The sequence below is a fragment of the Ursus maritimus genome, unplaced genomic scaffold, assembly GCF_017311325.1.
Source record: "Ursus maritimus isolate PB19 unplaced genomic scaffold, ASM1731132v1 scaffold_24, whole genome shotgun sequence".
NCBI classification, from domain to species: Eukaryota; Metazoa; Chordata; class Mammalia; order Carnivora; family Ursidae; genus Ursus; species Ursus maritimus.
In genome coordinates this window covers 14,650,476-14,678,356 of record NW_024424897.1, presented here as the reverse complement: position 1 = coordinate 14,678,356, position 27,881 = coordinate 14,650,476, and the positions used below count along the sequence as shown (strand labels likewise).

General features: G+C 51.2%; 1 protein-coding gene across 1 annotated transcript in view; it reads right to left on the bottom strand.

Moving 5' to 3' along the window:
- Positions 1-751: 751 nt before the first annotated feature.
- Positions 752-27,881, bottom strand: part of ERN1 (endoplasmic reticulum to nucleus signaling 1) — a 76,370-nt gene continuing 49,240 nt past the window's right edge. The window contains exons 6-22 of the mRNA XM_040640398.1: positions 25,915-26,037; positions 24,638-24,739; positions 23,545-23,806; positions 22,219-22,297; positions 21,224-21,389; positions 17,605-17,723; positions 14,963-15,154; positions 13,213-13,480; positions 12,365-12,455; positions 11,904-12,093; positions 11,028-11,127; positions 10,545-10,744; positions 9,944-10,091; positions 8,591-8,718; positions 6,401-6,524; positions 5,895-5,962; positions 752-5,349 (exon numbers count right to left, since the gene is read on the bottom strand). Coding sequence (XP_040496332.1) covers positions 5,137-5,349; positions 5,895-5,962; positions 6,401-6,524; positions 8,591-8,718; positions 9,944-10,091; positions 10,545-10,744; positions 11,028-11,127; positions 11,904-12,093; positions 12,365-12,455; positions 13,213-13,480; positions 14,963-15,154; positions 17,605-17,723; positions 21,224-21,389; positions 22,219-22,297; positions 23,545-23,806; positions 24,638-24,739; positions 25,915-26,037 — 2,573 coding nt within the window. The 3' untranslated portion in view covers positions 752-5,136. The remainder of the gene's footprint in view (positions 5,350-5,894; positions 5,963-6,400; positions 6,525-8,590; positions 8,719-9,943; positions 10,092-10,544; positions 10,745-11,027; positions 11,128-11,903; positions 12,094-12,364; positions 12,456-13,212; positions 13,481-14,962; positions 15,155-17,604; positions 17,724-21,223; positions 21,390-22,218; positions 22,298-23,544; positions 23,807-24,637; positions 24,740-25,914; positions 26,038-27,881) is intronic.

Genomic DNA, 27,881 nt, shown 5'->3' with positions numbered 1-27,881 from the left:
AGTGGCAGGAGGCAGCCAGCGGCATCAGCGGCATCCCGAAGCCCCTCAGGCTCCCTTGGGTTTGGGCACGTCCCAGGTCCAGAGCTTCAGATGGCAGGTGTGTCTGTAGTTCTCAGGCACGCTCCTGGGGCCTTGCCGAGCCAGAGGGCTGGGACGGTGGCGGGCAGAGCAGGAGGAGCCAGTCCCCATGCTTGGTGAGCGGTCGGTCCCACGAGGCATGAAAGAGACTCTCCTCTGCTTTTTCACCAGATGGAAAGGAAGCAGCACACTGGCAGGATTCTAAATTCCAACCAGACTGGCCATCGGGCTCATTCCTTGGCGCGTGGGTAGATGGATTCTGTGCCCCTGACACACTCAGGTCAGGGCTTTCCCAGCACTGCGCTGGCCGACTTAAAGAAGTGGTTTTAACCCCTTCCTGCGCTTCTTGGTCCCAGGTCCTCCTCACTGCACACCCCCTCAAACTCTGCTGGAGTCTCATTCTCGCCCCAACCTGGCCAGCTTCCTGGAATTCACCCCAAACCAATACTTTTGGGGACTCCCTGAAGGGTTTCAAAGAACCTTTCCCCGCACCCACCAAGGAGGACGTTCCAGCCCCCTGGGCTGTGCCGCGGACACTGGGGGGCAACGGCATCCCTCCAACCCCCTAGTCAGCTGCTTACCCTCACCATCCAGACCCCCACAGGCAGGAAGACGGCCGGAACGACCCCTTGTCTGAGAGTGGGGATCAAGTCTTTAAGAAGACAAAGCCAACTTCCAGGTCTAAAACTACCTTTATTTGTGGTTGGCGCCACATAAGACGCTATCATCCATCGGCAGAATTATAAAACTGTACAGGAGGTACAAAAATAGGCTGTTTAACTTAGATAATTACCCTCACATCAAGCTTTAAAAATACACATAAAAATTGTACAATCTGGCAGTTTATAAAATATAAAGCTAAAAAGAGGATTGTAGGTTCACAGAGAGGATTCGATCACACAATTAACAGATACCCATTAAACAACTGTCCACAGAGAAGACACAATGGCACAGAATTAAAAAAAAAAAAATCACTCAAAAATGAAAATTTTTACCCTGACCAAAATTTTCACCCTTCAATGATAAAACTACTGTGAGGCGTCCATCCCACGGAAGGATACAGTATAACTTGTCCTTTTCCAGTTTTAGAATGGTCAGGGGGGTGTTGTCCAAAACAAATCTGATGTGCTTTAAAAGCAAGTGCAAGTATAGCTGGATATACGTCAGAGTAAAAATTAAATAAATATAAATAGGTTAAATAAATAGGTCATCGCAAAAAGAACACTATGTAAGGTTTGCATCTGAGAATGCCGCATGGTTGACTGGTAATGCTTTCTAGGTAAGTGGGGACGCCCCCGTCACAGCTTTTGGGATACTGAAAAGGAACACTGTACCCGCCAAACACACAGAGCACAGGCTGAGGCGAGTGGGATGGGGACTTTGGCCGGAAGTGGAGGTTAAGGCTGCCTCAGGGCGAGGCTCACTGCAGATGCGTTCTTTGTGGTTGTCCAATGAATACAGGAAGGATTCACGCGCAGATACAAAAAACTGGAACCAGGGTTACTCATGGGGGAGATCACGGTTTCATCAAGAAAACAAAGTACAGGATGAGGAGACACTTTGGTTTAAAAGATTATGGTCCAGCCTTGGAAGGTGGAATTTTGGCTCATCTGTGTGGGACACCCAGTGACTTTCCTCCAGGAAAGGCCAATGCCAGGCCAGACTCGGCTACAAGGACGGCTCCAGGATGGTGAAGGAATCAGCAAGGAGAAGACACTGGGATGCATGAAGAAAAGGGAGTTTAGACACTAAATGAGCAGAGACAACACTAAAGAGAATGTGAAGAGGCTCTTTACAGGTGCACTGTGTTCTCTCTTCCAGCTCTCGTGGCCAGGAGGCAGCGGAGAGAACCAGCCTACCTTCCACAAGGACCTCCAGGCTGCGGACCCAATACACAGAGCGGGAGAACGAGAGCAGACTCAGGAAACCCAAACCCGGCCGAAGTCCAACTTCTGAAGAGACAGCAACCAAGAAGAGAAAGGCCTACAACCCAGAGGCCCCCCCACATCTGCGAGAGGTCAGATCAGCAGCCAACACATCTTTCACTGCAGTGAGAAAGAACTGCAATGGCCAACAAATAATATTCACACAAAACCTTACCAAAAGTTGATTCTGATCAAGACCTTTCTTCTAGAGTTGGTTGAAAGAAAATACTTTGCTGGCCCACTAACCTGTGGATCTTCCAATACGTGTAACGGGTCAGAGTGAGGTCTCACGGGAAAGAGCCTAGGACGGCTATGGCACGGGGGCACGGGGAGCCCCTCTGCACCCAGGGTTTTAGATCTGCCACCAGATGATTTAGTGACTTCCCACGGACACCAATGATCCCCCAAAGTGCAAGTGCTCTGATGCCCTAGTGACATGTGAGCTCTCGGTGAACTGCAGTTAGAAAGACTCAAGAAGCAACAAGAGAAATTCTGGCAGGCGGGCCAAAGACAGATTCAGCACAGGATTTAATGAGAGCGGCCCTGGGATTCCCAACAGATGTGACTAAATTCTGTCATAAAAATGAAGGTAGTGTACTTCTAAAAAGTTAAACAGCCTTCCAGGAATCGTGCTACAGATCAAACAGCTCCACCACGACAGGATACACGAGGCTGCGGAGCTCTGTTCTAGCAAAGGACTGACACCTTCTCAGGCCGCAGAGCACAACAGGAAACCAGGATTCTAGAGACGAGAGCGCGATGGGGCAGGATGCCCGAGCCGTTTTCATGACAAGGGTCCACGTGAGACCTCTTCAAACCACCTGAGGGACTGAGGAGTGACCAGGTTCCTGAAAGTGTTGGCGAGAAGGCTGATGGAGGACGGCTTTTCCCGGAGCACTGATCTTTACTGTTTTTCGTGTCTCTCCCTCTACGCGCTCACGAAAGCAGAGGTTTTGCCTATATCTGGTTCACCTCTGCGTCCCCAGCCCCCGGGATCCGGCCTGGCTTACACCGTGAGTACTCACTATCAAATACATCGAATACGTGAGTTTGAGAAGGTGGGTGGGTAGAAACAAAGACGAGAAGCAGAAAAGGCATTTAAAAAACAGTCTTCCTGGAGACAAGCTGAGCCTGTACAGAGAGAGGACACAAATGCTTGGTGGCCAGAAGTGACCTGGCTACTCCCCCAAGGACACTGTTCGGCCACAAGACGGAAGTAGCGCAGAGATCTGACAGCCTGCCCATCACTGGTGCACGTTCTCTACCTGATTGCCCGGGGGAAGGGGGACATCACCACTCAAGCCCGGCAGCAAAGTGACCGCAGAGCCTTAGGGACACTGGCGTGGATGCAGCAGAAAGGGGAGAGGACAGGCATCTGGCCATGTTCCTAAAAAGCGGAGGGTGTGGCAGAAGACTCCAAGATGCCGGCCAAAAACGCCAGGGTCCCAAGGTCTAGATGAGGTAACCAATGAAGATGGAGGATGATGTAGACATAGGATAATGTGAATTTAAGAAAAAAAGTGACTCCAGACGTTATGAAAGGAAAGGAAATGAATTCTATGAAGACAGAAGGAGAGCTTTTGATGAGTGGCCCTCAGTCAAGTCCACCACCAGGAAGCATCTCACAGAAGAAGAAACAGGGAGTTCTCGATCAGTCAGTAACATCCTTACTCCTGAGTGGCATCTCCGAGCTCGCCAGCACTGAATGAAGTGCGGGGATCCACTCCCCCAGCTGGACAAAGGACACGGGGGACATCTCTACACTGTACCCTGATCACATTTAACCGCTAAGGCTCTCGGTAGAGAAAAGACAGGAATTTTTAACTGAAACTAAAGTTAAAAACTATACTAATTTCAGCAAAAAAAGATGGTATCGACATAATTTAGGAACTATCTATTGAAGTTGTTTAATGGATGTATATAGCCTTGCTATAATGTTTTACTCCGTAGCATCACAGCATGTTCTGAACATGAACGCTCTTTCTGGAGGGATGGAGACCTTTGGTACCACACAAAACAGAAAGTGTATTACGTATCCTGCATTATCTTCTTCACAAGTAAGCCTCAAGTTCAGCTTACTTATGCTAATGCAGCCTTCTACAGTATGATCAAAATATAGTTATTAAAAATCTGCCAAGAGAAACACAAAAGCCTGCCCACGAAGCACATGGTGACCCTGGCCTCCACCCCCGACCCCCCGGCCCACCCTGCTGGCTCCAGGGACGGAGGAGCCTCATTGCCCACTTGCTGGCCCAGGACTCCCCAGGGTGGCCGTGAGTGTCCCATCTGGCGTGCTCCCCTCTGGTCCCAAAGGCCCGTTCCTGCCTGGGTCCCGCTCTTCTTGATGGGGAACTTCTCACGTCTTGCCCCAAATGCTCCTAAACATCTCCCAAATCCACCAAAGGCCACCAATGCACTGGGCTACTGTGGCTCAGGACAGAGCGTCCTCTTCGTTTCTAAGAGATCTGTGGACACGGCCTCGTCTTCCAGTGTGCGGTGCTGACCTGTCCCAGTGCTGCGCCTCACACTCAAGACTCTCGCTGCCCCCAAGGAACACTGGTTATAGCGACCCGGGAAACTCGGGACGCGTTCGTGATGAGTGAGGCATCTCCGATCCCCAGGAACGACACCCTCTGAACGACTTCCTCCTCCTCAACACCTCTCACCTCTGGAGCCCCACTTCGAGCAGAGGCTGCACTTAGTGCCTCTCAGCCTGGCTGGTCCCGCACACAGGCAAAACGCAGGATTCCCTCCTCTCTCTTCCTTACAGGCCCACAGGCTGACATCAAACAGGAAGTTAAAAAAAAAAAAAAGTGTAGGTCTGAAGCAAGTGCGTCCAGGAGAAGGCGGAGGATGCTTCTGTCACTGCCTCTGGGATGGGCCCTCCCTGGCAGAGGACTCCCGACTATAAAGCTTTCGTGGCCAACATCTTCCCAGCTCCCTACAGGTCAGAAGGGGTCATGGTTCCCACTTCCTGGGGTTGGCATCATCCCACTGGCTGCAGAGTGGCAGCTCAAGGCACTTGGTTTGGGAGCCTGGTCTCCCTGCTAAGCCAGGAGGCGTCAGGCTCGGACTTGTAGAGACCAGGCCCTCAGTCACAGCTGGGGCCACCAGAATGGAGGGCCACCCTGGCTCAAAGGATGTCTGGAGTCACTGGAGGCCGGGGCTCTGGGGGCTCGTGGAAGTAGTAGGGCTGGAAGAGCCGCTCGTGGCTGCACGGCTCCATGGCCCGGTAGGTGTGGGACAGGAGGTGGGGGAAGCGGGACGTGAAGTAGCGCACGAAGTCGTCGGGGAGGGAGCCCAGCGTCTCCCGCACCTCCGCGGGGAGCTCCCGGTAGTGGTGCTTCTGCAAACAGGCGGACACACAGACATGGACATTAGCAGCTGGAAAGCCCAGGAAACACTGGTAAAAGATCCTCTTGCTAGTCAAGGAAGATGAAACGTTAGTTGGTTCTCTGTCAAGAAGAAAAGGCTCAGGGACTCAGCAGTCCACCTGCCTACCTTGCCTGCTTCCCCTCATTCAGGAGGACGCCTCAGAGCCGAGTCAGGCCTAGGGCTGGGGAGGCAGGAAGGAGCTTCCCTACGGAGCGGCCCACTGGCCAGGCCTGTGTGGGAAGGTCCCCATCAAGGGAGTTTATACCGAGCTGTCTCAGGCAGGAACAGGACGCATACAAATCAGCAGAGACCACAAATGACACCAGCATCAGACAGCTTGCTTCCTAGAGCAGAGCTCCTCACCTCAACATCATGGAAGAGAAAATCCGTCTAAGGGAACAAGTTGGCCTTGCGAGGTCAGAATTCTAGTAGGAATGGAAGGACCCACAGAGAACAGAAAGAAGGAAGGTGGCCATACCCCTGTCACTGGGCTCACCGGGGCTTCACGGCCCTTACCTTGTTTCTCATGGCTCGGAGGAGGTCTCGGACGGAGCCACCTTTATAGGTTCTGAATTTCCGCAGATCTAGGAAAAAAAACAAGGAATGCAATGTAACAAACCCATTTCGAAAGAAGAAAATTCCCGGGGCTCCTGGGGACCAAGCTATCAGACTGAAACACAACAGAACCACGCCATGCTTGTGGCTGACAGGAGTGTATCCCCCAGAATGAGCTTGACCGAGGGCAATGCTAGCCTGAATTCCACCTCCGGGTCGCCCTACGAGCACGAATAACCATTAAGAGCATGGCACCATCGCTAAACTGTCATTGGGAGAGACAAAAATGAACCCCACATCAGTGTCACGAACCCCAGAGGACACACCCACGAAAGCCTCAACCCCTCGAGGAGGATCTGGAGCCCAAAGAGCCTGGAGCTGCCAGTTCCACATTCACTTCTTGGAAATGGCTGCTGCTCTTGAAATGTTTCTGCCAACATTTACGGTCGGGGCTTCGGCGTGGTCACCTGTCTGCAGGGGGACGGTGATGTTCTCCCTCCAGTCCATCTTCACCACAGCTCTCCCGCCTCGCTCCAGCTGCTTCACTATCGGGCCGTCCAGGGACTCCTTCTCTATTCGGTCACTCACATCCTGTAAGGGTGACAAGGGCAGCAGATGACGGTCAGCATGTGGAGAACCGGAAGCTGGAGGAGCGACACACCAAGTCACAGAATGGTCGCTGCCACGTGACCAGCAGCGAGGTTGTGCCTCTGTCCCTCCTGATCCGTCACCCTCTCCCTGGGAGCAGCCCTGTCTGTGGTTCACTGGGGAGAGACCCACGCAGACCATCTCCATGACAGGGGGAGATGTCACACCTCTCCACGAACCCTAATCCCCACCCATGTCTCACCCCTGTGCACATGTACCCCGTCCCACACGGAGCCGTAGGCGCAGTCAACGTCCAGCAATGAACGATAGCAACAAAAGCTCAATTTTGATTTACATCTTGGGCTTTTCTGTCTACCCCGGGAAACAGGACATGCTCAGATCCACAGCCGGTCAGCACTCCTCATACAGTTAGAAAAGAAAGATGAAGCTCTCTTTTAGAAGAAGAAAGTTGCTGACGAGAGTGTGGGCTCCAGAGGCCCTGCCTTGGCCTTGAGCCCTGCCCCGCGTCTGAGGACCACAGCCCGAGCATGAGCTCCAGCAGCTGAGGACACAGAGCGATGAGCCCCACACATTATCATGCGGCACAGACTCACTGGCCGTAGTCCTGTCCTTCTTTAATGAAGATGAAGCCAGACTGGCTGACTCTCAAACTTACAGTGACTAGAGGAAAGCCCTGGAGGGATTAGATGGCCGCTCTGGACGCTGTGGGGACACACACTTCTGCCACAAAGCGGTTACGGCTAGTTGATACAACCGGAGGCAGGTGTGTTCACAAGATAGAGGACTTGGAAAAATGAAGAGTTTAAATCCCAAACCACAGTGGGCTGGAGGTCCCTTTGTGTGAGCTTTATTCCTGCTCTACATCTTGTCATCATCAAAGGAACCTGGTTAGTTTTCAGGAGTCCCCTGAGGACACCTGACCTCCAAACTGTAATGTTATGACCCATGGAACACAGTGAACAATCCTAATGTTGTCCATGCCCACCGCTGCCATGGAAAATGGCAGAAACCCTCCCCTTCCCAATCCATCCAAATACTTCCAAGCACCTGCCACGTGCCAGGCAGTGGAGACACAGCCATGTACCGGAAATCAAGCACTTCCGCCCTCAAGGAGCTTACATGTCGGGGGCTAAGGCTCTAGTCAGACTCCAGCACAGAGTGATGGTCACTCCTAAACCCAAGCTTCACTCTGACCCAGACCCAGGAGGAAAAGCACTGCGCCCCTGTGCCTGCTTACAGAGCTGGTGTGCTGGGTACGATTGTTCAGACAAGCTGTGCTGAACTGACACCAGGGAAAACTTGAGAAACACGTTCTTTTTCCACAAAAACCACCGGGCAGGCAATACCACAAAGCCTTAAAACAGCCAAACCACCGACGGAGCTCATCTCTACTGACCCTATAATCTCACGTCTCAGAATCCATCTGGACAAAGATTAGGTAAAAGAGGATAGAAAAAAATCCAACATAAGTGAATGTTTAGACTTAGGAGACTGGAATGAGATTATATAATGCCTAAAATATGCTTCACCGTAATCTGGGGTGCGGAGTTGGGGAGAGAGTAGAGGTTCAGTTAACAATTGCTGGAGCTGGTGGATGGGTAGAGGGGAGTTCATGAGAGCATTCCCTCTACTTTTGTGTATATTTGAAAGTTCCCATAAGGTTTTTAAATTATGGCACATCCACAGGACAGAGTACTAGAGTCATTAAAATTTTAGAACTTCAACACGATAAAATAGTATGTTAAAATACTACATTAAATACTATATTAATAAGATGCTACTATTAATACTGTAATAAAATACTATATCAAAATATTAAGTACTGTGGGAAAAAAAGGATACAAAATTGTATATACAGTCTGACCCTAATCGCACTTTCATCTATATGAAGAAAATACGTCAACCATGGTTTTCTCTTGGTTATGGGATTAGGAGTCATTTGTTTCTTTCTTTTTTTTTTTTGCTATATTTTTTAAAATCTAGGAGAAATTAAATGAAGGCTTTTGATTAAAAAAATACCCCAAAGGCCCAAAACCCGAGAGGCCTGCCTGAAAGAACTGGAGCTGCTTTTCCAGGCTCCAGAAGAACGGGTGTTTCAGCACGTGCTTCGCCGAAGGGCGTTTCTGAGGGTCCATTGCGATCATCTTCTCTATTAATTCCCGGGCAATGACATCCTCTGCAGAGGAGGAAAATGAGCAAGTAACTCATTAACACCGGCCCACCGTCACAGTGAAATACCCAAACCTCAACAGCGCGCGTGCCTCTCGATTCAACATCCCACCGACAGGAGCTCATTGCAGTAATGGAATTAAGACTGTGCACAAACTTCAGCTGATATGGGGAGTTCTCACTGCGCAGTCTGTGAAAAGGAGTAATTAGAAATACCCACTAGCGGAGGCCCGGTAACGCTGCCTCCAGGTCCTGGGCTGTGCTCTTAAAGTGATGCCCTGTGGAGCACCGAGCAACACGGAGAGGGATTCGATGGCACGTACGATTTACCTCCATGTTTTACCAAAGGGTGCACACATGTCTAATTAGACAGCTGGAACAAGATATACAAAGGTATTAATAGCAGGAATTGTGCGTCTTGATGCTAACCTACAGTTTCTACAGGGAATAAGGAAAATTAATCCATGAGCAAAACAAGTTAGTTTTAATTTTTTTTTTCCTTAAAGATTTTACTTATTTGACAGAGAAAGCATGCATGTGCGAGCAGGGGGAGGGGCAGAGGAAGACGGAGAGAGAGAATTCCTAAGCAGACGCCATGCGGAGTGCAGAGCCCAACGTGGGGCTTGATCTCACGATCCTGAGATCATGACCTGAGCCGAAATCAAGAGATGCTTAACCAACTGAGCCACCCAGGCATCCCAGTTTTAATTTTTTAGAAAGGTGGCACTGAGTACCATGGGTCAATTGTAACACAGGAAACCCTGACGTTGGGAAGAAAGACTTGTTGCCCCTGCACCCGGAGAGCAAGACCCAGCCTGTCTGTCCCCAGCCCAGACCGCACTCACTGACCACTGGCCTGCACACAAGAGTTTACAGAGCATGGACTGTTTTCCTGAACGTTGGTGCACGAAGGGACCTCGGGTTACTTAACCCTCACAGGTCATGAGCAGGAAAGCAGAGGTCCCCAAAGGGGGCCTTGTCCAAGTCACACAGGTCATTGGGTGACCTGCAGGCACCTCAGAGCTGCCTGGCTTTAGGAGGAGGTGCTCCAAAGACAACCTACCCAAACTTCCACCAGCTTTGGAATGAGTCACCAACTCATGGAGGCCCACAGGGCAAGCAGCTGGAAAGAAGGGCCTCTGGGGGCACAGAGCCAGCACCCTCCCAGGCCACAGGGTCCATCTGGGCAGCTGGAGTAGCTCCCAACCCCTCCCATCCTGCGACCCACTCACCGTGCTTCTCGGGGTGCAAGCAGTCGAGGCTGTAGGCACCCAGGAGGATGTTGGCCTGCCGCTGCAGGGACTTGCCAAAAGGGTGGCTGCCCTCCGATATCACGTAGTAAAAGACACAGCCCGCAGAGAAGATGTCTACTGTGTAGGTCTGAAAAGAGATGCAGGGTGTGAGAGACTTCCGGAGAATTCTCATCCTCACTCAGCAGCAGTGAGGACGGGAGTGTTGCTGTTGCTTCTCCCACCTTGAAGGGGTCCCAGGAGACTCGACTAGCACATTGGCTCAGGGCCACACCAGCCCCCTGCAAGGGCTGCGGGAGTGTGGTGTTCACAACAGGGAACGTGGGCTCTAGAGCCGATGGGCTGGGGCTGGAAGAGATTGGAAAAGTTGGGGGGCAGGGGTTCAGCAATTGCCCACATTTGTCGCTTTCATTCGTCTGAACAGGAGACCATATGGAAAGTGCCAGGAGCATGCTGTTCACACAGAAGGTCTTTGACAAAGGAACGTTATTCTCCAGCTCCATGTGCCACAGGCCCAAGTCTTGAATTCGGATGCTGTGACTCCTGAAGAGGCAAGAGGCTGAGAGCTGTGACCAGTACTCACCGGGTTGTCCTTGCAGTCTTCGCTCAGCATCTCTGGAGCAATCCAGCCTTCTGTGCCCGGCACTCCTGAGCGGCGGCTGAAACTGTGCCTGCCGACCGCCAGCTTCTTGCAGAGGCCGAAGTCCGAGATCATGGCCTTGATCCTGCCATGTGCGTTGGGCATGGAGAGGAGAATGTTGTGGGGCTTCAGGTCTCTGTGAACTAACAGAACGCTGCAGATTAGTCCCATATTTACCATGAGTAATGTCAGGGAGTGCACCTTCTCAGACTCCCAGTGGGCCTGTTGCCACCTCTAAGGGTTCTGGAATGCGACTATGAAAGATTCCTCCTAGAATTCTTATTGTCAAAAGGCCACCTAAAAAACCCCACGTGCATACCAGCGATGAAGCACAGATTCTCAGCAGAGGGAGGGACCACACCAGCAGTCAGCCACCCCCCCACCCCTGCCAGCCGGGGTGCAGCCTGGGAAAGGGAAGCTTCTCACCAATGTTGAGGGAGTGCAGATGGGCCAGGCCTGAGGTGGTCTGTTGCAGCAAGGTGATGGGCTCCAGGCCGAGGTGGGCAAAGTCCTTCTGCTCCACGTACTGCAAGAGACATGACAGCCAGGTCATGCGCAAAGCCCCTCCCCAGGGAAGGGCCCCTCCGCAGAGCACTTTCTTTCTTTCAAGTGATTCAATTTTATTTAGAAAAGTTCTGCCTGCAGCTTTTTGCTTTAGTTAATGTTTGGGATTAGGTCAGCTCATTTTCTTTGATCCTATTTTAAGAAAGAAATGGGAAGTTTTACTGACAACATTCTCTGCCCAAATCCACATTTGCCAACAGACTTTCTCCTGAAGCCACAGGCTAACTGAAATAACCAAGAGTTCTGACAGACTAGTGTACAGTGGTTAAGGTAAGAAGGCAAGGAATGCAAGTTCATGGCCTTATATAAGTAAACCTGCAAGTGCAGCCAGCTAATACAAGACAGGTTCACGGCGAGCCTGGAAACTGAGCAAAAGGAGTTCGCTGGAGGATTGCAATGACCTAACTCCTCAACCAGCATCCTCCAACCCCACGCCAGCCCTGACCAGCGATGGTCAACTGCAGGGTTTCCTGGAGGCGCAGGGAGACAGGCACCAACTGCAACCAAAGACTGCCCCACCCAACTGAAGTCGAGGTGCTGACAATGCTCTCCATTTGGACTGTTTGTGGTTAAATGGGCATGTGCCCGTCAAATGCACCAAACTGTTCACTGAAATGAGGATGCTGTGTTGTACCTTCAATAAAGTGAATATAAAGAAATAAAAAGGCATTGCAGTCCCTCGAGCTGCCAGGAGGGAGGCTGCAGAGGCCCTGGCAAAGCTGCCCCCGGGGCCCGCACCTCCTGCAGGGTGGCCGCACACAGCTCGATGGCAATGTACTGGAACTGCCGGTCCCTCTCCGTGCAGAAGTAACGGATCACGTTGGGGTGCTCATCCGATTCTCGAAGCAGCTGGACTTCCCGGTCTGCGAAACTGAAACACTCGGGGAGGATCCTCTTGACGGCCACGTCGCGGTTGTCAAACATGCCCCTGAGGACAAGGATCGGGGACTGGGTTGGAGGGGCAAGCCAGGCTGGAAGATGAGAGACCCACGGTGTACCCTGTCCCGTGAGGCAGCAGCCATCTCATGAGCCTCACGGCTCTGACCAGCCACCGGGTAGCCAGCACTTCCTCCCCAGAGGTGAACTGCGCTGTGGCCACCGCTATGACCCTGCTGCACCCCTGGAACCTGGCCTGCCACCTGCAAGCTGCCAGGTACTTGGACAGGAGGCGAAGTCACAGAGCTCTCAGATCCACTCACCGGTACACAATCGTGCCCTCAGCTCCGTGACCCAGCACATCCTTGGGACAGAATGAAATTTTCCCGACTATCACCATGCTGGTTTCCTCATCTGGGACAAAACAGGAAGAAGAAGTTGTTTTAAACAAACATAATCTAAAACACCTTGAGGCTAGAATGGTGCGAGCTTCCTGAGCTCAGATTCAGAGACGGGATCTCTCAGGCGGTTATGTTCCCAGCCCGCGGTAAGCGAGAGCCGGCAGGGTCCACCCCCACTGACACCCAAGACCATAGCTTCCCTGCATCCAGCCCTCTGTCAGGAGATGGGGCTCGCCACAGACGCACCTACGATTTGTGGCTGAAGGCTTCAGGGAGCGGCAGTGGACGTGCAAATGAAGAGGCCAGGAGGAGCCTCCAGTGTGAGACTGGGGCTCAGGTCTCTTGCACGAGCTCTGCATCCACCCCCTCAGAAGATCGCCCTGATGGCCAGTCTGAGGCAGCTCCCCAGAGGAATGGGGGTCAACAGCGGCACTGTTACACTTGGCCACGGGCTGGCCTCAGGAACGCTCTCAAGCCAGATATCAGTGCACCTCCAGCTTGCAGCAACTGCTAGCCCTTACGGAACAAGATGGAGGGAGGGCAAGGTGGTCCCCCAAAGGGCCCTGAGGGGGAAAGGCCCTGGGGTGGTGTGGAAGCCCAGCCGCCACAGTGACAAGGAATTAGGTGAGAACATGGTGAACCCTTAGAAACCCTCAGAAACGGCGCTCTATAATCCCATGGAGACTCCCCGGGAGGGCCTAGTACTTTATGGTTCTCAGACTGTGTTCAAACTGAAGAGAAAACAGCACCAAAATAGCAACTTGCCTTACCCTCATCATCCTGCTCCAGGAAGGGGCTGGCGCCAGCCTTGGAGGCAGAGCCACTGGAGTGGAGTGAGTGGTTGGAGGCTCTGGGGGACGTGCTGGGGCTGCTGGTGCCTGAGCTCTCGGAGTACAGGCCAGACGAGTCCAAGAGCTCAGCATCTTGAGCCACGTCTCCAGGTGGATGGAAGGGCAGCTGCTGCTGCTGCAGGAGCTGGATTTTCTCTAGTTCCTTCTGGAACTGCTGGTGCTGGAGCTGCTGCTGCTGATGCATGCTCTGGGAAGAGAAACACACAGATAAGTGCAGCCCGCTCCCCCCAGGGGCACAGGCGGGCCGGTAGGCGAGGCTCCCTGTGGCAGAGGAAGCAGGTACCCTTTATGGGATCCCTACAGGGCGGTCCGAGACCAGTGAGAAGGCACAGGAGGCAGGATGGGTTCAATGACTGGGGCTCTTCTTGCCAGTTAAGATTTCCCAGGACGGCCCATTCCCCCTGCTGGAAGGGCCTGGCAGGGGCAAGAGGGAAGCCTCGGCTGTAGGTGGGCCTGGGCCTGATGAAAGGGGGGGGGGGCCATTCAATTCTAAAATTCTGGGACTTTTATGAAAGTCTGGGAGTTGTTCCAAACATGGAACCCAACAGAGCACGGTGGATACAGGAAGCCTTGGGCTTGCTGTCTGCTATGGTTGTGCACTTGATAGAGGCGAGCACATAGATGGTAACTGACCCAGACAGGCAGAGGAAGCAGCTGGGGCTCACAACCTCACAGCCATCTTCCCACAGCCACACAGCCAGGATGTGGCTGAAACACGTGGCCTGGCCAAGTCCCACTCCCCCCATTTCATCACGTTGCCTTCCCCACCTACCCTACGGCTCCCATCTATTTCGAAAAATTCGTTCTGTCATAATTTGAAGTAGCCGTGATCCATGATTACTACCTGGGCACTGAAGGGATGGCTGTGTAGTGCCCACCCCACCCCGGCTGGGAGTTTTTTGGCTCTCATGTACACTCCCACACTCTATCTCTGAACTTGGGTTCAAATTCTGGAAATGCTGTCTACCAGCTGAGTAACCTTGGGGAAGTTATTTAAGTTCCCCAGAGCTTAGCTTCATTTGTGGGTGGGGCACAGCAATAATGACCTCATAGAACTGAGTGAGGTAAAATATAAAACAATGCAGGTGAACCCATCTGCACAGATCAAAGGGTCTGTCATTCCCATTCCTGTATGGGACAGGAGCTTCCCGGACACTAGTATTTTAAGGTGATGGCACTTCAGTGCTCTGAGCAACCTGATGAAGGAATATTCTAGAATGTTTTATCCATCCAACAACCTATTCAACTACATATTCTTAGCTCACTCATTTCCAATAGAAAGTGGAAGGAATGCCACCTTTTTCACTCTAGCTGGTATCTCTCACAGGCAGTTTGTAAGGGAGGAAAGTTAAGTGCATTTTCATCTATCATGCCTATTCTTAGAAAGGAAAATACAATTGACTATTCGAAATGATCCGCAAAAGCCAAGTTTATAAATCAGCTTTTATAATCAGTTAACTCTAACACATGGGTAAAAAACTGTCCTTTCCTGAGAAGCTAGTGTCTTTTTTAACTACAATGTTTCTGAAGATAAGCAAATACTAACTCTGAAATGTGAAAGGAACTGTATCTGCTTGTTTGCCATGTGCATGGAGCTCACGGACATCAGGTGACCAGCACGGAAGTTCAGACACATCCGGGAGGGCAAAGGGAAGGGGCAGAGCCTTACCAAGGGGTAGGTGATGATGAAGGCCACCCAGCCGATGAGCAGGAAGGTGCTCAGGATGATGGTGGCGATGTCCTTGAGCATGGAGTCCACGGGGGCCTCGGGCTTGGCAGGGGCATGCTCGTATTTCTCTTCCACATCCTGTGAGATGGTGGTAGGCGCGTTTTCTGAAGTCTGGTCAACCAGGTTGATAACCTTGTATGGGACAGAGTGACCTCGTTACCGCACAATTTCTGGCCAGATATAAATGAGGCCAACAGTCAAGAGTAGCCATGACTACCAGGAAGGATTATACTGTAGAATGTGCTGGGTTTTTTTGTTTACGCTCACCAAAGGTCACAAAGCCAAATACTCGCTGCTTATCAAAGTGACTGTTTCGAGAGACCAGGCTTCATTGCAGTGAGGTTATCAGTACTCAAAAACAGTTCTAAGAGCGGTACTTCTGGAAGGGCCTTCAGACCCTATATTCTTCTGAAAATCCTCACTGAAGGCAAAGACGTCCTCCTTTGAGGACAGATTTGGTATTTGGGAAAACTCTGATGTTACTGGTGACAAAGTCTAGTGAAAAGGTTGATAGTCACTTTAATAAAACCATTTCACATTAAAAAGGAAAACCCCATGTAAACCCCACACACGTGGCTGAAGAGTAATAAAGCAGCTTGCTTCTGTTGCTTGTAAACTTTCAGGGCAACTCCAAAAACAAAATCTTTTTTTTTCCAAATATCTCACTGTTTTTCAAAGTTTCTGAAAAGCATCAGAATTTTTTGTTAAAGAAAATTTTCCTTGGAAGCCCCAAGTTAAACCAGATAAAAGTGGACCTCCCATCTCAGCTTCTCGGAGTCTCTAGGACTCCGAGAACAGTTTAGAAAAACGCATCGATGCGTTCTCAAACGTCCAGCGTCCCGGGAGTGCCGTCACTGTTTGTCCAGTGAAGCAAACACACGGCCTTGGGGCAAGCCCAGGGCTTGGCATCCCCCACCACGCACCCACCTTTCCCCTGACCCCAGACTTCGGCCTTCGCTTCTCTCCCCTCCGGCTGCCCCACTCCCACGGTGTATGGGGTGGGGGTGGCCCAGCTGGAGGGGAGCAGGCAGCTGAGCATGTGACCAGGAACAACACTTGGTTATATTTGGTCAAATGTGTTAAAAAAGTTGTCTTACTGCCATATAAATGCACCTCAGAGTACTTCAGTGGAGTTTTTAAAAACCCCGTTCAAGTTTGGATGATCATTAAAATCTTAGCTGTAGCTATCTCTGGGCATTAGATTAAGGGTTCTGTCTTCTTTTCTTCTCTATATTTTTATTTTCTAAGTGTTCAGGGGTAGGTACAAGTGACTTCATTCAGATCAACATCAGATCAAGGCCTTACGGCGCCAATGTTTCCCAAAATCACGGTCTTGGACTCACGCGCTTCTCCAACTGGCTACCTCCAGAGATGACGGGCAACTCGAGATATTTCGCTCTAGAATCTTAAACAGCTACATGATTTCCTTGCCTTTCTCTCTGGATAAAATCTGAACCTACAGTGAACTTGCCGTGACCGCGGACCCCACATCAGCCAGCCCCCCTCGTCTTCCTCGGACCTTGCCCATAGTCAGGCCCTCTTTCAGGCTTGCATCCCCCATGGCAGGGCTTATAGGAGTTGCCAAGTCCAAATGGCTTCTCTGGACCCCCTCCTCACCCCACTGGCCATGCTGGAACCCCTCCTGCAGAGCCACCATCCCGCCTCCTCCACCGGCTCTGTGCCACCAAAAGCTGCCAGCTATGGGCACAGCAGTGGTCTCCCTTCCCTCTGGTTTCTGACTGGGACACCAGCAGATGGGGCAGGGGGAGGAAAAGGAGGTCCAATTCTGTGGGGTTGCTGAATATGTCAACTGAAGCTCCAGGCTCCTGGCCTGGTACCCTTTCTACTCCTGCCCCCCAACTTCAGGCTAAAGGATGCTAGGAGAACCCCTGGGACTGTCCATATCTGGGTGGCCACCTGTGTCCAGTGAGACCCTGACTGGCATGCTGTGTCCCCAGGGCTGCAGGAGGGCAGCCCAGGTCAGAGGCTTGCAGCAGCTACCACCTGGGTGGGCCTCCCTCCTACCCAAATCTTCATTCTGTAGGCACGCTGGGTCCCTGTCAGACCAAGCCTGTACCAGACCAAGCAGCCAAGCTCGCTATTTCCAAAGGGCCACTCCTGGCTTCATGAAACTTCAGGTCTCCCACCTCCTCTTCTCATCAACTGTTGGCTCCACTGTCAGGCACAAGCAAAGCTCAGTAACATGGTTTCTCTGTAGCATATGGTCCCACTTCCCACTGCCCCCCACCTGATGGCCTCAGATCTGGTCTCGGCCCCAGAGCTGCACACGCAGTGTTTGTCCCACCTCGAGGCCTTCATCTCTGCTGCTTCTGTCCTCCAGCGCCTTTTACCTCTGTCCCACCAGGCCAACTCCCTCTCCCGCCCCTCTGCCTTTGCCACGGCCCTCATGAAGTGCTTCATCTTCCTCCCCACCAGGCCTTCACTGGGTGATGTTTGCTCTGGGTTCCCGAGCATTCCTCTCCCCTCCTGAGTCCACTACAAGCTCCAAAGGCAAGGGCAAATGCCTTCCCCCAACACCTGACACAAGGACTGAGGAACTAACTGTTCACGTCCCCACTCACTTCCTCAAAGCTCTTCTTCTCTGAATCGGCAGGAATCACGTTTTCCCGATGTTTGGGCAGATTGTTGGGGAATCTCTCCAGCATCTTGGTAGACGCAGACAGGGGGGTTTCATGGTGTCCTATGGGAGGAAACAAATTTCCATGAGACCAGCTCCACACACGGTCTTAGGGAAGCTTAGGGAATAGTCACTCCCCTACAGCTGAACGGAGGGGCCCACAGTGCAAACACCCACATTTGTAAAGCGAGAGAAAATGAGAGGCAGTTACCAGAAAAATCTCATTAAGACAGAAATTTTGTTACTCAGTGGCAGGTATACAGTGTTCTGGATCTTATAACGAGGGGCAAAGAAGTGTCCTTGTCATGAGAGGAATCAGGATCTTTGGGATATGTTCAGAGTAAGACTTGCGTGGGTAATTCCTAATTTACGTTGTGGGCTGCTGAAGCATCTTGAAGCTTCATTAAAAACTCAAGTAGTTCTCCCTTCAAGGCCTACCTTGTAACCTACCAAGGCTACCACATTCCCACCTTGGTATTTAAATTAATTTTAATTATCTAAATGGGAGCTTCATCCTGGGAAGTGGTGAATTATTCACAAGAAACAGGACGTATTTGCTAGGGGAGCAGAGAGTCACAGTTCTCTCACTATTTGAAGACTACCTAGTATATATTACACATTTACCGAGCATCTACTGTGTGCATATTACTGTGAGAGAGACAAAGTTGAATAAAATAAGCAACTGGGACTCGATATGGCTTGAAAATCTGTTTAGCTCTAACATTAAATGACCCCTATCCCACCGGAAGAGCCAGTTAACGCTCTCTCACTGGGCTGTTGGCCCCAGGACACACTTTCCTTTTGTTCTCTCCCTGTGATTCAATCTTACCCTATGATCTTTCGACTGTTGTCCCAAACCTATCAGAGATTTTATGGTTTATATTTCCAAAACAAAAATAAACAAAAACTAGTCCATGCTATGTACATTTCTTGATCTGGAAAAATCTTTCTCAGTTCTCTATCTATAAGATCATTCTTTTTAAAATATTTTATTTATTTGAGAAAGACAGAGCGAGAGCGAGAGTGTGCACAGAGGGAGAGGGAGAAGGAGACTCCCCGCTGAGCAGGGAGCCCAATGTGGAGCTCAATCCCCAGGACCTGAGCCGGAGGCAGACGCTTCACCGACTGAGCCACCCAGGCGCCCCTCTACAAGATCATCTTGTTTTGAACCACCACCAGTTTCCCCTTGCCCATGAGAACTATGAGACATGCTTTGCTGGGGAGCAGGATGTCCTCATGTAGGGTCTACCTGCTTCAGACCCTGGACTCAGACTTGCTGATGGGGCCTGGAGATCTGAATGTGAGCTTCTCCAGGTACCTCTGAGGCTCACTAACAAGAAACCTTCCCACGAGGAGAAAACAGGTTGCTCTCCCATGTGCCATCCTGTATTGCAGGGCCCTGCCTGCCCCCATCCCCGGGACCTGCTCCTGGGGTTTCACGTCCTGCCTCCCAGTAGGGACCTAGCCACAGACCACTACAGACATGGTTAGCCCAGATCCTCGCTTCCTGCTGTACGTCTGCTCATAGACAGGCACCTCCCGTAGCTGGGCCTTCAGTGCTATCATGCTGCACGCTCTGAGCCAACTGTTCCACAAGCATCATCAGGAGATCCCAACACGTTTGTACAAACAGTACCTGGTCTTCGTGATTTATCTATCGTCATTATCATCATCATCCAGAGCAAAAAGCACAGGCCCTGCCCTGGACCTACTGAATCAGGATCTCCAGGGGTCACACATGCTTGTCTGACAAAGCTCCCAGGGGGAGCCAAGAGCACCCCAGGTTAGTGCCATCGCTCTGGGGAAAGCCAGAGACCACACTGCTCCAGCTAAGTGGACTCATTTTATTTTCAAGACCAACGTGGAAGTGGGAATATCCTTAATATCTTCCCCAAAAACCAAATTAAAGGACACAGTTGGACATAAAAGGGCATGTCATTTTACCCGTGGCCCCGAGTCTATGCAAAGACTGTCAAGTAGTTCCTTATTTGAAAATGACTAAAAAAATGACTATCTCTGGAGTTCCTCCGGGGACTTTAGAAGCGTGGGGTGACTCCCTAATTACTTCTTCAGACTTTGTTGAGTTTCTCAGTTTTCTTAATTGGACAACCTTTCCGCTTTAAAAGGTTATCGTTTTTTTGCAAGCTAGCCATGAAGACTTTCCCCCCGTATTTTTTATAGTCTTATGTACATATTTCCTTAGTTTCCAATAATTTTTTCACTTCTTAGCCACTGGTGGGCAGTTTATATATCCCTTAATTGGTATAGAAAATGACATGACCTTGTAATTTTAACGGCCCCTGCTCATCAGCTACTTCCCCTCACTTCGGCCCACTCACACATGCTCTTGAAACTACTTTTGTTCAAAAACCAGGGAGAATTACTCTGTTATCTCCTTTTATCATTATTTGGTAGAAATAATAAGCAGTAGACAAATGGCTACAGGGAGTCAGGAAGAACAAGACTCAGACAAGATAAAGGGACGGATCAGACTCCAGTATGCTCAGGCTCCTGCCTGCAACACCCAGTTAACCCCCCCCCCACACACACACACTGCCCCAGCCCAGGTGCCACCGCAGGGCAGACCCTGCAGCCTCCTGGGCCCACACTCCTCCGAGCCGTTCCACATCCTCTCCCGGTACCTTCAGCACTGTCTTCTCTCTGCCCCTTCCACTCAGCAGCTAGCACCCACTTGCCTCCTGTCCCCCCCCACAAGACTGCATATCCCCACCTCTCACCACCTCTGGGGCCGGGAGGCAGCAGAACTGGGGGAGATGGGACACATGAAGGCAAATCAAATTCAAAAAAACTCTGCCCTGCTCTACTTACTTGGGACACTTGCCAGAGACACAGCTCCTCTCACATGACTCTGCCTTCATTTTTCACACTCACTGCCTTTGAGTGTCATCTCAACTTATCGCTGTGGCTGACGGGACCCCCAATTCCCCCTGAGGGCCATTAGCAAGGGCAGCAACAACAGAAGCGAAGGAAAAGGGGACCCTCCCAACACACAAACACACACACACACACACACACACACACACACACACACACGGGGGACTTCTGCCGTGGCTCCTTGACCCAAACCCAGCCTCGTTCTCTTCACCACCTTCCATCCCTCCTGGGTCTCCAACCTCCCCTCCCCCAGCCCCTGCCCCACCCCCAGGGAACTCTTCCATAGGAATCGCCCTGGCTTCCCGTAAGTGGAATAACAAGGTGTCTACCTCACAAGGGGCCGCTGGCAGAAATGAGATGGGTTCTAAAGTGCTTGTGCCAGTGTCTGGCACATAACGGCCGGTCAGTGTGCCAGAGAACTGCATAAAGGTTATGTTAAGTCAGTATTTGGGTTTTGGAACAGTAAACAATTTTTGAGAACTGACTTGGTAACACAGCTTCCCTGTTTATTTTCCTTGTGGGTAAAAATGGTCCCGGGTCTGAAAGACTGTCTTGGACCTGCCTGAACTGAGCACCCCGCAGAGTTGACCACGCTAACTAACAAGGCCAGGCTTTGCCCAGCAGGGGGCAGCACGCCGTGCCGGAGCGGAGGAGAAACCCACGCTTACCTATCAGAAGCCAGGAGTTCCTCAGGTAGTTGAGCTTGTTCTTGCCTTTGAGCCCAGGGTCAAACTTGAGGTCTGTGCTGGGCGTGATCACACACTCCCCTTTGTCCCCAATGGTGACTCCATCGGTCTGGGGGCCTTCCAGCAAAGGAAGAGTACTGCCTCGGGGCTGTGAATAAGGAACGGGAGTGAGGTCTGGGGCAGCCCTTGTGGGCGAGTACCGAAGGGAAGCGATTTCTAGTGTGGGGCTTGTCCTGGACAGTCGGACAGTCAGAGCAAGACACAAAGGCCCTTACATGGCAGAAGCTCCTCCCTCAACATGTGACAATGTTGTGCTGACACCTTTATCAGGGACATCTTTTTAAATTCTTCTGTCTGGGAACTGGGAAGAGTGTGTGTGGAATTCCCAGAGGCTACTGTGAGAGGTAAGTGAAGGAGCCCCCTGTCTCTGCGCGGACCAGGGTGGAAGACGCTCTGGCCAGGAGCCCGCTCCTGGCTCCACGCTCTGAAGAGGCTGGGGAGGTCTGAGGAGGCCTCAAGAGGTCATGAAAGGATGGAAAGGATTTGAGCAGGTAAAAGGAAGGGAGAGTATTTGAAGCATGAGGCACAGCCTAAACAAAGGTGGAGAAAGGCAAACAGGAATCTTCTGGAATCAGGGAGAAGATGGACTGTACAACTCCCACAGAGACACGAGCAGTGAGGCCCCAAGGGCCCGGACAGAGGAGGCTGTGGACACCAACCTGGGCAGTTCAGACTTGAACATGAAAGCAAAGTGGAATGGCCAGGGCTCCCGAGGCTTAGGAAGCTGCTCTCATCATGCATCTTTCCTCAAGAGGCAGAATGTGGTATGGGCAGAAATTGTTTCTGAGGATCTAAGACCCGTGTCTTGCATTCTTTACCCACAGGATGTTCCAATGTCATCGAGTCATTCTCTGCCAAAATGGAACAGGAGTGCCTGGGAGGAGGCTGCACTTGCAAGCCCCCCAGAGAAGACTTACCACAACGGCAACCCCCTCGTGAACCATGGAGGGGGAGGCATACAGGCTGGTAGAGTATTTCCCAACATACAGGGTGGGCCTAGGAGACAAGCAGAAACACACATTCCAGTCATCTAATTTCTGCATCCCACAAAAGGGGCTTTTCTGGAAAGAAGTATCCTAGCCCCAAATGCTGAAATCCCGAGCAGTGAAGGCAGGGCTACCGTCCTGGGAACTGGACTGCAGGCCCCAGCTGTCCCTCCCTGCCTCCAGAGGTATGCACAAGTCATCTAACTGCCAGCCCTGCTTTCCTCGTCTGCCAAGGGCAGGGCTGCGCTGGACCATCCCCTCGTCCACCTGCAGAAAGAACCACGGACAGTGCTCACCCGGGAAAGACTAAATGCTTGCAACCACTGCACAGCCGCTGATATGGCCCTGGCCAAGGCCCGCTCTGACAACCGAGCTGCCATTCTGTCTCGTGATTCTTTGGGAGTCTAGGGGTTCTACAGAAGCCCTAAGAAACAGCTGCTCTGAGGTGGGTGACTACAGCAAAGGGGCACACAGACAGTTCCAAACTGGGTGAGGCTTCTGCTCCCCCAGCTGGTAGACTATCCCTGCCTGGGGCATTGAGGGGTTGGCGGGGGTGGGGGTGGGTGGGTCCGGCTTCGTCTGTGGGGTTAGCGTGAAAAGGCAGGAGCTGCACCTCCAGACCCTTGTGGTTGCCGTCAAAAGACAAGTTTGGGGTTAGTCGTCCACTAAATTCTTGAAACCTCTCTCAACAAACACCTTACGTGTGAAAGGGGCAGTACAACTTAGAAAGCACCCTCACAGTCTCATCTGCTCTCTCTGCAGCTCTGCAGAGCGGGACACGGGGATTCAGCAAGGCCAAGGACCAAGTTCAGGTTGCTCACAGGTGGGGGTGGCGAACACAAGCCTGCTGAGTCTCAGGCATACACGCGTTAATACTCTTTTCCTGATTTTGGACACGAATATCTTATAGTAAGAATTCAGAAAATCCCGAAAGTTAAAAAGTAAAGATATCTCTTGCCCTCCTTCCAGCTGAAACAGATCCAAATTGTACTGTGGTTCTGTATCAGCAGTCTCTTATCCCTGTCCATAATTTTGATTTATTTAATATTCGAGAACTCTGAGCCATCATGGGAGGCCCCAGTTCTTATACACATTATGAGCTTTCCAACTGAGCCAGTCCCGGCTCTTTATACACCTCGTGGCTTCCGAGAGGTGTGCCCTCCGCCATGGCGTCCTGTAGACGCTCTGCCATGCTGCAGCGGGACTGGGACGTCTGGGTCCCGGCTGCCCTCTTCTGCCCCAGGTCCCCTGACTCACGTCAGCTTGCTCTTGGCCTCCGTCTCCTTGGGGAACGGGTACTTCCACTTGGTGATGCGGCCCACCTCCCCAGACATGAAGGTCAGGTAGCGCAGGGTCTCCACAGCGACGTTGATGTGCATCACCTTCTTCAGACCCTCCCGCTGCCAGACGTAAAAGGCCACCACGGGGGAAGCGTAGTTTTGGATCCACAGGACGTCGCCAGATTCACTGTCCACGGTCACCACCAGCCCATCGCCGTTGGACACAAAGTGGGACATCTCTGTACAGATCAAATACACAAAGCATGCGGTCTCACCCCGTGTTGTGACCACATCCTCTCCCTCCTGGCAAGCGGCAGTCACTTAGCTAAAGGCAACACGACTTCTGGAGTATTCTCAGATACCCTCCCGACAAGTTCACTTGTTTCCATGAACCCGCGCAGGCTCTACAACATCAGGACAGTGGGAGCTGCCTGCCTTATAAACAGGACAGGACCACTCTGTGGAAGGCAATCTACCTGGTGAGATATGCAATTGGGGAGAGTCAGTAGTGAGGAGGAGCGAGCCAGGGGGGAGCCTAGGACTCTGATACTGTATGGCAATTGTGTCGAACCCACTGATGGAGCTGAAAGGTAAAGCTGACCACTGACACGGTCCACATCTGCCCACAGAGGAGATTTCTGTCAGACTTTCAGGTATCAATGTTCAGATGGCAAAATTGGCTTTCAGTTTTCATTTGGGTGCGGGGAATGTTTACGAGAAAAATAAACAAGGGGAGGAGTCACATTTAGGGGGTGGGTTGTTCACGTCACAGAGGATACTTGGTTCTGCTTCCCATGGGCTTGTGGTACGTTCCTTCTGGGCCACAGAGAGACTCAACAAGGCGCATCCTCCCGCCTCTCAGGCTAAACTCCCCACCCATTCTACCACGGTCCCCCTCGACACTTCTCACCCAGGCCCCTGCCTTCAATACTGACTGTCTCAAAGCCTTGGAAAGCCCAGAAGCTGGCTGCCAAGAGTGCCTTAAAAGAAATTCTAGCGTTTGGGAGTGCTGGCTTCCCACCAGTCACACGTACCCAGCCAGCCTTGCAGAGCCACCCGGGAGCACTTACTGTATTCCCCGTCGTCCTCAGGCAGCGAGGCTGCGTAGTCGAAGTAGGTGGCGTTCCACCGGAGCTCTCGGGTTTTGGTGTCGTACATGGTGATGGTGTACTCTGGAGAACACACACCAGCCTGTTACCTGCAGGGGCCACAGCACCTGCTGAGGTGCCGACCTTACCTACATTGCAACAGACAGAGCCTCCCTACGTCATGTGTAGTGTCCAGGCCATCAGTGGGAAAGAGGAAGGCCACGTGGACGGGAACTGAAGTCCCAGACACGAGTGAACCTGGCTGACAGCATGTGGAGCAGGGACAAGCCACTTGCACTGTGTCCTTGAACTCATGACTCACAGAATCAATATCACTGTGTTTACTTACTTTTTTTTTTAATTGCACATCACTATTTTATCTTTTTAATCACAGTGTCGTTTTACACCACCTAAGTGATGGGGTGGTTTAGCATGTAGCAATAGACAGTTGACGTTAGAAACTGGTACCTAGAAGTGGGATAGGGCCATGACAACACACAGAAATGTGTGGCATTGGCTGGGACAAGGTGGCAGGGGGAGGCTGGCAGGCTGGCATGGAGACCGAAGGAGCGGTAAGGGAACTGCTCCTGGAAGCTGCAAAGGGGTGGCCCAGGTTACACTGTGGTGACACTACTAGTAAGACCAGGGTTTGCAGTAACTTGGAAAGGCGCAAGAAAGCACCTAACGACCTCGTGGGTCTGGCTGAGGAGATCTCCAGGCAGAAGGCAGAAAGTGCCAAGCAGTTTCTCTTAGCTGCACAGGATGTAATGCGAGACAGAGAGGCTGAAGAAGAAACCAATCCGTTTTCAAGCTGAATACAGAGAAAACAGAGAGGGGCCAGGACTGATGCTCCAGCTGCAAGACAGTCTCACTGTAAAAAACAGCCTCAGAGTCAAGATCAGATCAAGGCCAAACAGGTGCACACCTGCTGGAGAGGGACCCACTGCTGAACGTCTTTAAAAACAGCGATGCTTATTCTGGGAACTGATTGGAAAATGTTTAAGTCTGGGAAATACAGCCAGGGAGGAGGCAAGAGGTTGTGGCTGCATAATGGAAGCTTTGTGTTAATCCCTCAGGCCACGGGGAGCCATCGGAGGTCTTCTGAAGGGGAACGATGCGGTAAAATCTGTGTTCGGAGAAGACAGCTCTGGCCACCTTCTAGAGAATGAAGCCCAGGATAGAGGGCCAGGGGGGAGGCTACTTCACGTTTTTTTTTTTAGAACGAGGCAGGTTGTACACAAGAGAAGGTCCCTCCTTACCTGTTCGCCCAAGATACAGCAAAGAGGTTGATGGGCAGAGACTGTCTGCAAAGGCCGATGACAAAGTCTGCTGCTTCTCCCCAGTCAGAAGATCGATAACGTACCAAATGTCCTGCTTTTTACCTGAAAGGTCACAAGGATACACTGTGGTTTACACTCACCCCATATGGGAAAAAACGTGTCTCTGCCAAACTAGCAGGCCAAGATGTTTTCTGTGCTGACAGGCCCGGAGTTCTCCTGATGTTGGAGACATTTCTATGATGCTCCAAGGGTGACAAGGCGAATGCTACTGCGCAGATAATAAAACTTCTTGGCCCACTGGGTCTTATCATAACTTAATAACCTAATGATGGTTTAAAAATGTCTTCAAACCTAATAACCTAATAAAACTCACAGATTTCATTGCTTCGATGAGTGGCCTTAAATATGAAAAGCCTGGTCTCTGAAGGGCAATCCTTCTCCCACAGACTAGGATCTATATAAATAGAGAAATGCACCCAGGGGTTCACCTGTCTGGTAACCATCATTCATAGATCTCCACACCCCTACTAAGGAGCCCACATGTAAAGAGGATCTACAGTGACGGTATATAACTAGAATTAGCTAGTACCTGGGACTGGGTAGTAGAGTTGGCTGCAACCTGGTGCTAATGAGGCCAAACTTATCTCAGCCCAGGACCCCAGCCAGTAAGTTATTCCCCAGCCACACACACTACACCCCACACCTCAGTTGGCGGGTTAAATGGTATGAACAGGTAGACAGCATAGCCAAACAACACTACTGGGAAAACTCACAGCATATGCCTCTATGGTACATACACCAGAGCATCCCACTAATGGTGGGTCGGTAACATGGGCCTCCCATCTGAAAGTCAACACATTCACCACAAGGTATGCATTTCTGTTTTGTAAGGCATGGCCTCTGGTCACTGGGATCTTCCTAACTTATTGGCCAAGGGTCCTATTTCAAGGGACTCTTGGAAGCAGGCTACAGAGATGTTGGGAAGATCACATGTCTGTTACCACAGACCACAGAACAGGGCATCAGAATTTGCTGGAGCTACACTTAGTTCTAACAGATGTAACATACATGCCTAGACTACATAGGTGAAACTTGCCCATGGATGATAACTTTCTGTTCTCAATGACAAAATCTTAATATGAAAAAGATCTGCAGATAGAGTGAAAACATCACCAAATAGCTGTGCCCATGATCCCTTTCCATCTGGCATGACACCATTCTGGTTACTTCGAGGGCCATTACAGTCTGCATAACTCAGCTACATCTTAAAGGATGGATGGATCAGGCAATTGCCACAATTTTAAATATGCTTAATGAACTCACTTAAGAGGGCACCACACAAAGATGATAGAAACACACTATCTTAAATGCATCATAAGTGATGAACCACTGGCAAAAGCTAGAAGCCCAGACAGACAACAGTAACACAGACAGTCAGAAGGTGGTCAGGAGAGGGACACCTGCGTGGCTCAGTCAGTTAAGCATCTGCCTTTGGCTCAGGTCATGATCCTGGGGTCCTGGGATCAAGCCCCACATCTGGCTCCCCGCTCAATGGGGAGCCTGCTTCTCCCTCTGCCCCTCCCCCCCCGCTCATGCTCCCACTCTCTCTCTCCCCCTCTCTAATAAATAAATAAAATCTTAAAAAAGAAAAAAAAAAAAAAGATGGTCAGGAGGGCATGGGGCATGGCCCCGGGGGAGAGAGAGAAAGCCTGTGATGATCACTTCTGCTGAATCTCAAGGCTTGGGGCTTCCTCATCCTGAAGGTGTGAAGGAAGCCACCGCCCCTGTGTCCCAGGCAAAAACTTAAAATCCAGCCTGCACTCGAGGCCCAGAAATATCCATAAAGCTCCTGAGGCATGAACAGGCAATAAGCACTTTCAGTTCCTCAGAAGGAAAGCTGCTATGTAAATACAGGATATTATTACTACCATGATTTCAAGATAAAC